The 13462-nt window shown below is 37.4% G+C and overlaps 1 protein-coding gene across 1 annotated transcript in view; it reads left to right on the top strand.

Annotated features, from left to right (window-relative positions):
• Window positions 1-13462, top strand: part of LOC113091485 (probable phospholipid-transporting ATPase VA) — a 44439-nt gene that overhangs the window by 20900 nt on the left and 10077 nt on the right. Inside the window, exons 10-15 of the mRNA XM_026257048.1 lie at window positions 163-724; window positions 6746-6849; window positions 7793-7919; window positions 8365-8549; window positions 10541-10892; window positions 12956-13032. Coding sequence (XP_026112833.1) covers window positions 163-724; window positions 6746-6849; window positions 7793-7919; window positions 8365-8549; window positions 10541-10892; window positions 12956-13032 — 1407 coding nt within the window. The remainder of the gene's footprint in view (window positions 1-162; window positions 725-6745; window positions 6850-7792; window positions 7920-8364; window positions 8550-10540; window positions 10893-12955; window positions 13033-13462) is intronic.

The raw sequence follows: 13462 nt of genomic DNA, 5'->3' as shown, positions 1-13462 counted from the left end.
TCCAAAAATTATTGAGGTCGTTGTATGTGCGGTTAAATTTTTTTGCCTTGCCATCTGTTATAGAATGATTAACAAAACATCCTCCCAGTTGGCTACATTATTAAATGCACACAAATATTTAAGGAGTTTTGTTTTGACAAATGTTTCTTGGATCTTATCAAGGTGCGTCGCTACGAGTTGAAGTCTCCGGTGAAGACCATCGAGGACTTCATCAAGCGCTTCACTCCGAGCCGCCTGACCTCTGGCTCCAACAACAGCAGCTCATCCAGTCTGGCCACCAACCGCTCGTCCTCCCATAAAGTGGGCTGCAGCATGCTGTCCTCCCCCTCAGCCGAAAGCACACTCACAAAGCTGAAGGAGGAGAAACGTCCGGAGCATGACCTGCAGCATGCCTTCAGTCCCGTCCCACCCAACTTTGATAAAACAAAAGCTTTGGCTCAGGATGAATGCGAGCTCAGATATGAGGCAGAGTCACCAGACGAGGCAGCGTTGGTTTATGCAGCTCGGGCCTATAAGTGTGCTCTTGTCGGCCGTTTACCGGACCAGGTGACCGTGGAGCTTCCACACTTGGGCAAGCTGAGCTTTGAGCTTCTGCACACACTGGGGTTTGATTCCACAAGAAAAAGGATGTCAGTGGTGGTAAAACACCCACTGACTGAGCAAATCACAGTTTACACCAAGGGTGCCGATTCAGTCATCATGGATTTGATCAGATCAGCCACAGGTATGCTACCATTGATGAGCACATTGTTCCCAAACTTTGTTTCAATGCATAATATGGATGCAATGCAGTGTATATTTAAAATATGAAGTTTACATGCTTATAGTAATACAGGTTCGAATCAGGCTCATGTCATGTCCCAATCCCAATGCCCCTTTCTCTCCCTCCATTTCATATACATGTATGTGTTTATACATGTATATGTACATGTATTCTCATTCAAAAGATTGTGCTTCATGGAGTCGATAATATGCATTTATTTGTTCAAAAAGTTGAAAGTTGAAGTGAAATGTTGTCATATATAATTCAAAAAAATATATACAAATATAATTTAGAATAACTGTTTTCTGTTCTAATATATAAAATAATAATAATAATAATAAAAATTTCTGTGATGACAGCTGAATTTTTAACAGCTTTTAACAGTCTTCAATGTAGAGGTCGACCGATATATCGCTTGGCCGATATATCGGGCCGATATTTGTCATTTTTTTAATATATCTGCCGATATCCGTGTTTAGTAGCGCCAATTTAAAGTCAGGCACGTCTGCGGGCAGCCCCGTGTTATTGGCACTGTGGAAAGTGCTGCTGCTGCCACTGCATGTGAAGCACCCCAAGCCAAAACTTTTGGAAGATTCAACAACAGACCTGGGAGATAAAGGTAGTCAGAGAATTTCACTCTGTAAATGGAGTGGAGAAGTTGGCAGCTCTCACAAACACTGCAGCGTGATTGAGTGCTCCGTTACTCCGCCCCACTCACAGACAGCACCGCGCTCGGAGAGACAGCTGTCCTGGAGCTGCCCAGAACGGTGAATAACATTTGTTCGGAAGCATGGTTTGATGCAGACAAAAACCAGTTTTCCATCCAACTCATTTGTATTTAGGGATGTCAACATTTATTAATTTCCATGATCGATCGTCGTTTAAATTAACGATCAAGTGATAACCTTAATTCTGCAAAATCCGTCTGCAGCGGTATTATTATTATTATTATTATGTGCAAAAGCCACTTGGAAAAAAAGCCTTATCACAAGAATTAAAGGGGTTTTAGTGTGAATAAAATGCTACTAGCAGGACTGTAAAATGAATAAATGTGATTATGATCATTTGATAAAATGAAGAGAGCGCGCCATACGTTGGAGTTCATGTTACTTTGTTGACTGTTTCCCGTCAAGGAGACCGCTGAACGCGCCTCTTTAAACGGTTTCGTGGTGCCCGTTGTTGTATTTTAAAATGCAGTGTTTTCAAATTACACTATAGTAGTGGTGCAACGGATCATCATTGATCCGTGATCCGTTCAGATCAAAATCTTCGGTTCGGCACACATGTGACCCGCGGATTGAATTATGGAGAAAAAAAAAAAATTGCGCATGTTCAGTCCACACTCAGTGGTAATGCGGAGCGGAGGAGCTTGAACGCCCTGCGCATTTTGGCTTCCCTGTCAGATATAATGATGAAGGAAAGAGGTCAGAGTGAAAAGATTGTGCCAGATCTTTATGAACAGGAGAAGAAAAAAGTTGTGGATGAACTATCCCGAGCATCCCCTGTTGCGCTCAGGGGATTGAGAGCTATGTGACGATAACACTTCATCACAGCAGACTGAGAGATAAGAAGTCGGGGTATTATGTTAAAAAGAAGATATTATGCCATGTGCACGAAGTTGATTTCATATATTTTAATTTAATAATTTAATGTTAATAAAAAAAAGATAAAACTTATGTATGTATGTGTAATCTAGACGGAACAAATCATCCTCTTCACATGAGCAAAACGTCCTTGGCATAACACCAGAGAGGACCGGTATATGGTGTATTTAAACTGAACAGTGTAACCTTTAAAATGTTTGGTTGACTGGACTTTATTTTAATAATGAACAAACTGCGATGTAAGTTTGAAATTAGAATTAACTTTAGATGTTCTGTGTCATTTATACCAAACACAAATGTTGCTAGTTGCTAGTGTGTTTGCAGCACTACTGTTAGCCTATTTATTTTTTATATTATTTTTTTTATATATTTTTCAGTTTAATTGATTTTTATTTCTAAAATTGTATTTATTTAAATTTATATTTACGTTTACATTTATGTTCCAACAAACTTAAAATTCTACTTGATAAATGTAAATGCTCTAAAACTTTTATGTAAATGATTGACTTATATAAAACAGGTAATATATAAAACAGGTAATATATATATTTAATACTTGGTCAGTTTATTTATTTGTTTGGTTAACTTTGGATAAATTTTTTTATTTTAATACCGTGCAGTGCACTAAATTAAGATTCGAGAGATGGTTCAAGTCAGTGCTCAATAAATGATGATAAGTTTAGAAAGGTTGTGCATACACTTATTATTAGTGTGACATTTTAGCATGCAAATCAAGAGGAAGACTCCAAGATATCGGCCCTAAAAATCGGCAGCACATATCGGCCATCGGCTGACCCTGACCTTTAAACATCGGCATCGGCTATAGAAAAACCCATATCGGTCGATCTCTACTTCAAGGTCTCATGATCCTTCAGAAATCATTGTAATATGCTAATTTAGTGCTTAAGTCAAGAAACATTTCTTATTAATATCAATGCTGAAAACAGTTGTGCTGCTTTTTTTTATTTATTTATTTTCATTAATTCACCTACCTATTGTCAGTTATTTCTCTATTATTTTTACAGATATAACAAAAAAAAAAACTCATAACCTTATCTTATTGAAAGTTTGAAGCTGCATTTCTGACCGTTTTGCCCATGGCCATCCATCCATCATGTAGCTTCTAAAAGACACTTTCTATGAATTTCACCATCATGATATCAACTGTCTGTAACTTTTTGAATTATTATTTTTATTTTTTTTAATGGCTCTCCTCTTTTATATTTGGAATTCAGATTAACAGATGCCTGGCATGCTGTCAAACCTTCCCCCATATGAAATGAATCTAATATTCTGGGTTGGTTTATTTTGATGTTCAGTGGTGATTATGCTTTAGAACGCTTGTTGATCATACTAAAGTTTTAATGAAGTCTGTTTTTCCCCCCATGCCCCAGTTAGACAGTTATTCCAGCAGAATTAATAAATAACGGATCACAGCCAAATGGCCAAAAGTCATCTGATTTCTTCAGAACACTGAATGGCTAGATTTCTTTTTATGTCTCCAAGTAATTGAAAGAGAGAGAGCTACTAAGAGCAGACAGTGAGACGGTGTGATTTTTCAAGGAAATGTTTTGAATTTTTCATGTCTTTGGAATGCTTCAAATGGCCTCTGGATTTTGATGTACACTGTTGATCTATGCTGATAGACATCTTCTGGATGGCTTCCAGATTGTTCTCGGATCTTGATGTATAGCCAAGGGTTTTAGCAGTAATAAACTATCCTAATAGCATAGGTAGACTGGCTTGTTAGTATTCCAGGCACGAGAACAGCTCCAGTGGCAGTTTTCTCTAATGCTGTGTACATAAATGACTGAACAGAAATACTACATGCACAGCCCTGTGCTTTATATCTAAATGTCAAGATGACAGCAAAAAAAAAAAAAAAAAAGAGAGAAATCTATGGCTTAGAATAGTTCACAAGCGGTCTGGTTGCTCATCTTTTTGGATGAAAGAGCAGAATAAATCAGAACATGGATGTTTTTCAGTGTCACTTCTTTCTTTTGCATTTTTTCCAGTATGTTACAGATTAGAAGATTAGAATCATTTGTCACTTGTTTCATAAAAACAAAAAGCACATTGTTGTAATGTGCTTATATTACCTTTTATATAGCAATGGAAAGAGGTTTATAAGCAGTAAGGTGAAGTTGATATTTTTGTATAGTGTTCTAAACAGAAAAACTTCTGGTTGTGTGTTACCAACACCCTTCCTTTGGGTGGAATTTTCTAGTTTCCTGGTGAATTTGAAAGATTTACTAATATTTTCCGGGGGGAAAAAAAATGATTTTTTTTTTTTTTTTTTTTGAAGCAACATCGCATAATATATTAGGTGCATTCATCTTACTACTTCACAGACAGATTTTGTCCCTTGTGTTTCATTTGTTATATTTAATATTTTTTTATTTGTGCTATATGAAAAGAAAACCGTAAAATAAGACGCGGAGTAAGACAAAACACATATTCAGGAAAGAGTATATTAGTACAAGTCTTAATAAAATACAGTGTTGCTTCTCAAGTACATTCATTTTCTTTCAAGGACATTCTGAGTTTTACATTGCTAAGTGTAAAAAAATAAAAATGAAATGCTACTTAAAATCTTAAAGTCAGCACGAAACCTATTGTAGATATCATCGTGAGCGATTCATCCAAGGATTTTTTTTTCTTTAATGTCATAACTTGATTTTCTTTCAAAATTTAAAACCCTGCATAACCACTATCTCCCGAGAGCTCGCAATATTTTTTGAGTGCAGTGCTCATATCTCAAATTACAATCAACAAACAAATAATAAAAATCCCTAGTATACTTTTTTTTTTTTTCCTAAAAAAAAAAAAACTGTGGTAAAGTCTAATTGTTAACATGTTTAATAATGGCTATACATGTTTGTTTGTTTGTTTGTTTGTTTGCCTGTTTTAAGATTATAGCGAATATCTTACCCTATAGATTTCCAATGAAAGTGCATTAAAGATTTGTGCAGTTGAGATGGACAATAAGCTAGAGCCATTGTGAGTAGTTATGTCATTTCCTCTTTCTGCCATGTGTTTAGGTGGCTTCCTGGAAATAAAACCCCAGGTTTATTAGTGTCCAGCCTATGTTGGGATTAGTAAGCATAAAATTGCACACACAAACACACACACACCCAGACTGTGACTCACTACAGCCTATGTACTGTTGTAAGTGTATATTCCTGTACTTTAAGAGCTAGAGCCTCTGTTCACTTCTGGGTGTGGACTTTCCAATTAACGCAGCAGACCAACTGAAAGTACAGTTGCTCCATTCAGAAGCAGCGGGATGTTTGCCATGCTTGTCCAATGACACAATGCACAAAAAACAGACTACAGGTGCCAGCCTGAGCCACACAGCTTTCAAGTCTTTGAAAAGAAAATTGTTACAACTTCATTGACATGAAGCTGTTTTGACCAGGCAACCATAAAGATTTGGGAAAACAAACAGTACTTTTGTGTTTCCACTCATTATGTAACATGTTGAAATGAAGGACATAGACAAAAATGTTCCAAAGTGTGCTCCATTACCAATGTTGGAAAGCACGCCATGTTTTACTAAGCGAATAGCAATCATTTCTGTTTCTGTGATCATTTTTGTTTCTGTGAGTAGCTGCCTCTCTGGTTAAATTCCAAGACATACTTTTACTTTCTTTTGTACATACTTCTGAGGCATTCAGTTTTGGTTCACAGGTCATCCTACATGGAGTTGGCTGTCGACATGAAAGATACTACTCCATTTGTGTTGCTAGTATTTTAAAGATTCTGTTGCATATGTTATGAAAGTCTTTAATACACATTTCCTTTTTACTCTTTGAAGGGTCATGTCAGGGCATGATATTGGGATTTACTGTATCTATAGGTTTATTAAGGACATTTAATACCTGAGTCAATGCATCAATCTCTGGAAAAACTCGTCCAGTCGTCCCACAGTTGCAGGAGTGGTGATGAATCTTTCGGTGAAGTAGTGAGGTTTGGCATTCTCGCCCCCTCGTTTTGGCTGACGGTCGTTCATGGTGGGAAGTTATCATCCCAAACAGTTTGTTCTGCTCTACCTGCCAGGAAGCTATGCACTGAGCTATAACACAGGAGCGATAAACCTCAAAATGCTCTGTAGCCAGCTTATCCAGTCAACCTGTCAAAACACCCTTGATTTTTGCCATCTTGATTCAGTCTAATGGCCTTGTTGAGGAAGCCAATGGGAACATAGAGAACCATCCTTGAAGAGCTGAAGTGATTAGTTCAGCTGTCTGCAAACAGTATGTGTTTTTCACGCGGTGTGTGTTTAATACTAGTTTAGTAAATCCTTCTCTGAATGTTCGAATATTTTAATGGATTGTCTAATTTTCTTTTTGGTTTTCTTTGTGTTTTTGTATTGCAGATGATTGCAAAGGAAAACGACAAAGGAAAATCTTGTACAAAACTCAAAACTACTTAAATCTTTATGCTGCAGACGGTCTCAGGACACTCTGTATCGCCAAAAAGGTAACACAGACACTCAGTAACAATTAGAAAATTTCATTTAATATAATCTTACATAATGTTTTTGAGTTACCTTCATTTTGATATACATTTAATTTAATCTTTAATATGAATCTTTAATAAATTGACAGTCCTCGTTTGTGTTGTCATTTACACTTTTGGGTGGACTTTACTGGGTAAAAACAAATGGTTTGTGCTGAAAATGTAAAAGTGTTTTTGCACCGATGGTTTACAAGTCTGAGATTTTTTCCAGAATGCTGATCTGCGTGACAGATCTCTCACTCTCTGTACATCTTTTTCTCATGTCTCTTCTTTTTCCACATCTCATGGATAGTAATATATGCTCTCGCGCTCTTCTCTGACTTGATAATTCAGTGTCTTGAGCTCCTTGTGGGAGTCTGGTTGCCATATGATGTGATAAGATGTGGTGTTCTTGTTTTTTTCCCCCCAATTTTTCAACAAACTTTCACATGCTTTCTTGGATCTACTGAAGCAGATTTTCAGATTGATCAGAAACAAAACTTAACTAAAGCCCAGTTGTGATCTATCACTTCCTATGTAATTTTAATAAAAGTATGCATTCTATGTTTTATTCTTTTTGGCATGCTTCATTATCGCTGTTGCTAAACAGTCACTTTAAAAGGAAGGGTAAGCCTTGAACAGCTTGCATACAATTATTTTTCACACAGCTAAGTGTGAATTCATACATAAATGGAGCTGCTTACAATTTACAAGCCTCTTATTGTGTTAGTTTTATTTTTTCCACCTGCAACCAGAATACCTTATTACGTTCTTCTCTCTTTTTCCTTTTTTCACGCATCCCTTCAAAGCTAGAAGATCTTTTTGAAATATTGTGACAACCAGTGCCTTATCAAAACTCATTTATTGCAAATAATGCTGATGTTGCAGCTCTAACAGTGATGTGATTGGTGTTTGTTTGATCCAGGTTCTCACTAAGGAGGAGTATGCCAGTTGGCTACAACTCCACCTGGAAGCCGAGACAGCCATACAGAGGAGGGAGGAGCTGCTATTTGAGTCTGCATTACGACTAGAGACCAACCTCCAACTTCTGGGTAATAATAGCTCCTAAAGCACTCTTAGTCCATCAAGGACTAATTTACACCTGTTGTTAAAGGGATGGTCACCCAAGAATAACATTTGTGTCATCATTTACTCATCCTCATGTCATTCCAAACCTGTAAGAGTTTATTTCTTCTTCTGAACACAAAGGAAGATCCTTTGAAGAATGCTGGTAACCAAAGAGTTGCTAGTACCCGTTGACTTTCATAGTAATTTTTCCATGGAATTCAATGGGGACCAGCAACCGTTTGGTTACCAGCATTCTTCAGGAAATTTTATTTTATTTTCAGCAAAAGAAAATAAGCCATGCAGGCTTGAAACAACTTGACGGTCCATAAACAATGACCTAATTTTCATTTTTGGGTGAACTATACTAGTAATATCTCGAGGTTCTTAGTAATAGACACTTAAAATCTTCCTGTCTGTCTTTTCCAATAGGAGCAACAGGTATTGAGGACAGACTTCAGGATGGGGTTCCCGAGACCATCGCCTCTCTGAGGAAAGCAGGCCTTCAGATCTGGGTGCTGACAGGAGATAAACAAGAGACTGCCATCAACATTGCCTATGCATGCAAACTGCTGGACCCAGAGGAGGAGATAATCACTCTTAATGCTGACTCACAGGTATACCCAGCATGCACTGCTGCAGTCTCGCCTCACTTCCTTCTCCCTCTAAATGCTGACTTAGTGAGACACGCTCTTCATCTAATGAATGGTTTGATAAACAATTTATCTGTTGATTACTTCTGCAGTTAATCATTTAGTCCGAGGCTTCATCTCCAAACAATATGAAGTTGAAGGCCACAGATAATCACTGAACTGAACTGAAAGAATTGATTTGCTTGAAGTGTCTCAGAATTCCCAACACTACAGGGAACTGTGTTTCACATATGCCTTATTAAAACTGTAACTATTAATCTCAGGCTGCCCACTCCAGCAGACAACTTGCTTGCAACCACAGAGTTTGGAAGATGTTTAATATCAGTTCTTACAAGGGGTTAAAAAGCATTTTATAATTCCATTATATCTTTGGTGTGGATTCTGCTTGATCTTGTATTTAATTATTTACTCTCTGATTTGATTATTGTTCTTGTTTTGCTTTTTGCAACCAGGAATGACAGAAATGTCTGAAGGTATTGCCCATAACTTGTAGGCCTGATTGTTCCAGTTGAAAACACAAACTGTAGTTCTGTTTCTCCCACTATTGTACCTTTTTTCCCCCTCACCCATCTACCATATGAGCGTTTTTTCCACTATGGGCACTTTAATCTCCCAAGGGCTGATTACTTATTTTTGAAATATTATTATTATTATTATTATTATTATTATTATTATTATACAACTAACTAATCCCTTTTACTTTATTTGTTTCTCAAATCTCATCTTTAGTTAGTTTAATTATCGGCAAATGCTGTTAAGATTTTCTGTTTTTACACCGACAGCACTGAGAAGAAAATCAGCAGGCACAAAATAAATTATGTAAAGTTCTAATTAAGTAAATATTAATATTACTTAAATTGTAGCATGCTACTTGAACCCATTACCCGGGACTCGAACATGAGACGACGCACTGCCTACGAGGCTATCAGCGCCAACAGCATGTGTTATCTTTAAATTAAAGTCAGTCATGACCATTTTTTTACTTATGGGATATTGCAGTGTTTATTATGAATAATTTGCCCATACCCAGATCTTTAATTATTACTTTAAATAGCCTTTTTAAATTCTGATATTGCATATATTGGCTTTTTATCAGCTAACCTGCTCTCTAAGCTATCAGCCATCAAAAATCCATATCTGGCCATCACAAATGAAAATATTTGGTAAGGTAATTTATTTAGACTTAAAGGACCAAAAGTGTCTATAGTTAAAAAATCACCCATATATCAAACTATTTGCGTATTCCCCTGCATGTCCACTATTAGACTGTAGGTGTTTCCCTCACAGAACAGCTGAACTGTCTTGAATGAGCTCTCATGGTGTTTCATGATTTTGTCTCCTTGGAGAACACGTGATGCATCCACGTGAGTTTTGTTTTGAAAAACCACCCAGGCAAAGAGCTGTCATACCGGAATGTCTTAATCACCGACTTGCTGTATTAGTCAGAACTTTTTCTTTGCTTAAAGGGATAGTTCACCCAAAAATAAAAATGTTCATCATCATACTCTCGCCCTCGCATCATTAAAAAAGCTGTATGACTTCCTTTCTTCTGTGGAACAAAAGATATTTCGAAAAAAGGTTTGGATTTGGATTACTTTTGAAGACATTTTTAGAATATCAGTCTCAGTGATTTTTGTTTCGCTGAAGAAAGTCATAGAGGTTTTGAATCACATGAGGGTGACTGAACAATGACAACATTTAGTTTTTTGGGTGGAGTATCCCTTCAATAAAAGGGATTTGGTACAGTAAATATGTTATATAATTTACACCATTATTATCATCTGTTATGTTGCATTTCCGAGCAGAGTCATCTTTTCTTTTTCTTTTTTATGGGGTTGAGGGTAATTTCTGTTTGCCAGATGTTGTTTAACTCTCATGAGATCTTTGTGTCCTTTTATGACTTTCCTGATTTTTACCTCTTTTTTTTTTTTTTTTTTTTTTTGAATGTGAACTAGGAGGCCTGTGCTGTATTGCTCAAGAACAGTCTGCAATACATCCAGAAGAAGTTCCTTTGCGACCCTCGAACAGATCCTCAAGCAGCTAGAGACTATGCTGGCCTCCACTTCTCTTCTCCGGTGTGTTCCCCGGCCTCCTCTGGCCACTCCAGCCCCTTCCTGGTGCACCGGCTAGGGCTGGTGATCGACGGTCGAACCTTGGCCTACGCTCTGGACAAGAGTTTGGAGGATGACTTCCTGGCTGTGGCTCGAAGTTGCAGGTCCGTTCTATGCTGTCGCTCGACACCCCTGCAGAAGAGCATGGTGGTCAAGTTAGTGCGGAACAAGCTCAAGGTCATGACGCTTGCAATAGGTAAGTGGTGGATGTGTTTGGTCGTTTTTTAATCTAGTGTTTCGCTTAATCTCAGTGTTTTGTTTAGCTGAATTTGCAATCTTCCAACTCCATTCACTGTAATTGCATGGAGAAATTTGACCAGTACAAAACACGTCCTCAAATGGGTTTGAAGTGAAGGATGACTGAATTAACTGGTTGTTTCTTTATAAGATGCCCAAAATGGGTCAAATTGGTAGCATAGATATTCTTTTTTTTGTTGTTTCTCGTACTTTTTGATTGGTGAGTTGTATTTGGAGATGAATGGTCCCCCTTGTTTTGACAAGTAAACATTTCAGTGGTGACTGGATAGCACCTGTCTGTCCTTTCCCCAGCGCAGAATGCCACATTTACAAGCATACGCAGCACTCTAGCTAATTATCCAGATGGTTTTAGGGAGAGAGAGAGAGAGGTGCAAGGTGCATCAAGACTGAGTCACCTGCCTGCAGAAAGAGCAGGTTACCTCAGGTCATTCCCCCCACCTTGATAAAGATTTTGTAATTCATTTATGTCTCATGGAAAGACAGGAGCAGGTTTTTATTAAACATTAACACTGTCATTTTGGATGGGAATGAGAAAGGTAGTGCTCAAACGACCCTCAGCGGTGCTGTAAATAAACTCCTTTGCCTCGAAATTGACAGACTTCATTACAGAATGAATCGGAGCCTTGCCGCCTTCACCGCACGACTCTAATGAACGGACATTTATGGTGTACAGACACGTTCGCAGCAGATGTTGACGGCTCTCATGCTGAGCATATTTGCTTTGTTGGTGTACTTCAAATAAAGGTGGTCTTGTTGAATTTGGCTGCCATGTTTGTTTGTTTCAGTTTGGACAAAGGCGACTGATGGTCTCAGCGGGCTATTACTTTTCTATATACTTCAAAGCCTACTAGCTTTTTAGCTTGAAAGTCAGCTTTTGATGACAGCTTGGGGTCAAGTCAGCACTGCACCTTATGCCTCAGGCAACAGATGATGATTTTAGGTCCAAGATAAACGTCTCTGAACACATATTATGAAGTACACTCTGTTTCTCACCAGACAGAATGTTGTCAATTTACAGTTCATAATCATGTAATTGCGTTGTCATAACGATGTAATTGGCCACACCTTTAATTCTCATGTTTATATGCATGGCAATCCGACTGGGTTTTAATAATTAAAAAAAAAAAAAAAACGAATTTTTTTGTGCTTTATTTTTGTTTTGTTTTATTTATATCAATTTATTTTATTTCACTCTAACTCCTCCAGGAGCCCTTTTTTTTTTAGGCTTTTCATGCAGGAGACAATCAGAAATATTCAAGAGTTATGAATGTTTTGAATCTGTTTCTTAATGTTAATGATTCACACTCCAGCAATCAAACACAAACAACCTTTTATCCCACTCTAACTAACTAGTAGTCTGCTTACTGCTGTATAACCATTAAAAGTGAAGGCTTTTGAAGCTTTTTTACTTTTCAAATAGGTCTTAAAGCCAACATTTTTGTGTTTATGCCCTTTTTTGTTTGAGGTTTCAGTTTAATAGTTTAACAGTGTGCCTCATTTAGTTTAAATAGGGCTTAATTGAAGTTTAAAACTTATATAGAACAGGATGAAACGAAGCCAACATATTTGATTTTCATTCAAGAAGTTAATTTGAAACGTTTAGATCCTTTGCTAGTTGAGCATTCTTGTACAAGTTTGTAGCCTCAGACTTGAACTGATGAATGGAATGCAAAATTTAACATGACTGCCATTCTTTGGTATTCTTTGTGATTTGACTTTATAGTAAGCATTTTTCAGATTTGCAAAAGGTGACATTGATGTAAAGTCATGTCACCCTGCTAATGCGCTGTCATTCCAGTTAATTTCAGAAACTGCAGCTTGTTTCTTGGCTCTTTTGTGGATAATTTATGTTGTTTATTTTTGCCAGCAGAGCACTTTGCTGCTGATGCAATGTTTGCATTAATACAGGCTGACATTGTGCAAAGTGAAACGGAATTGATAACTCGCTCACCCCTCTTTCTCACCCTCATTTTGTGTCTGTTTTTCTCATTCATCCTATAGGTGACGGAGCTAATGATGTTAGTATGATCCAGGTGGCTGATGTAGGGGTGGGGATCTCTGGACAGGAGGGCATGCAGGTAAGGAGAAACTGAACAGATCAAGGGGAAGTAATGCTGATAAATGTGTGCGAAAGGGGATGGTGGAGCCATACATTGTGGACACACTTTACACTCTGCCTTAAGTGTAAAGCACAAGAGGAATGAACATTGCAAAGCAGGACTGCAGGGTTTAATGCACCATGGTTCTGGATATACATAATTCATGTTTTATGAAGATGTTTTGGCCAAGATACAGAGACAGCCTGTACTCAGAAAGTTAAGAAATAGTACCTTACACCAGTGGTTCACGACCCAATTATACAGCATAAATTATGCATTTTACAGCATAAATTACACAATTTGAACACAATTTATAACCTGTTTTTTTTTTTTAAGTATGTTAAGTACTTTGCTAAATAACAACTATCACAATATGATTTTATGTGTTCGACACATCTAAAAAATGCTG

This window comes from Carassius auratus, unplaced genomic scaffold (assembly GCF_003368295.1).
Source record: "Carassius auratus strain Wakin unplaced genomic scaffold, ASM336829v1 scaf_tig00214198, whole genome shotgun sequence".
Lineage (NCBI taxonomy): Eukaryota > Metazoa > Chordata > Actinopteri > Cypriniformes > Cyprinidae > Carassius > Carassius auratus.
The sequence above is the reverse complement of the archived record's forward strand: the minus strand, read 5'-3'. Positions and strand labels throughout refer to the sequence as shown.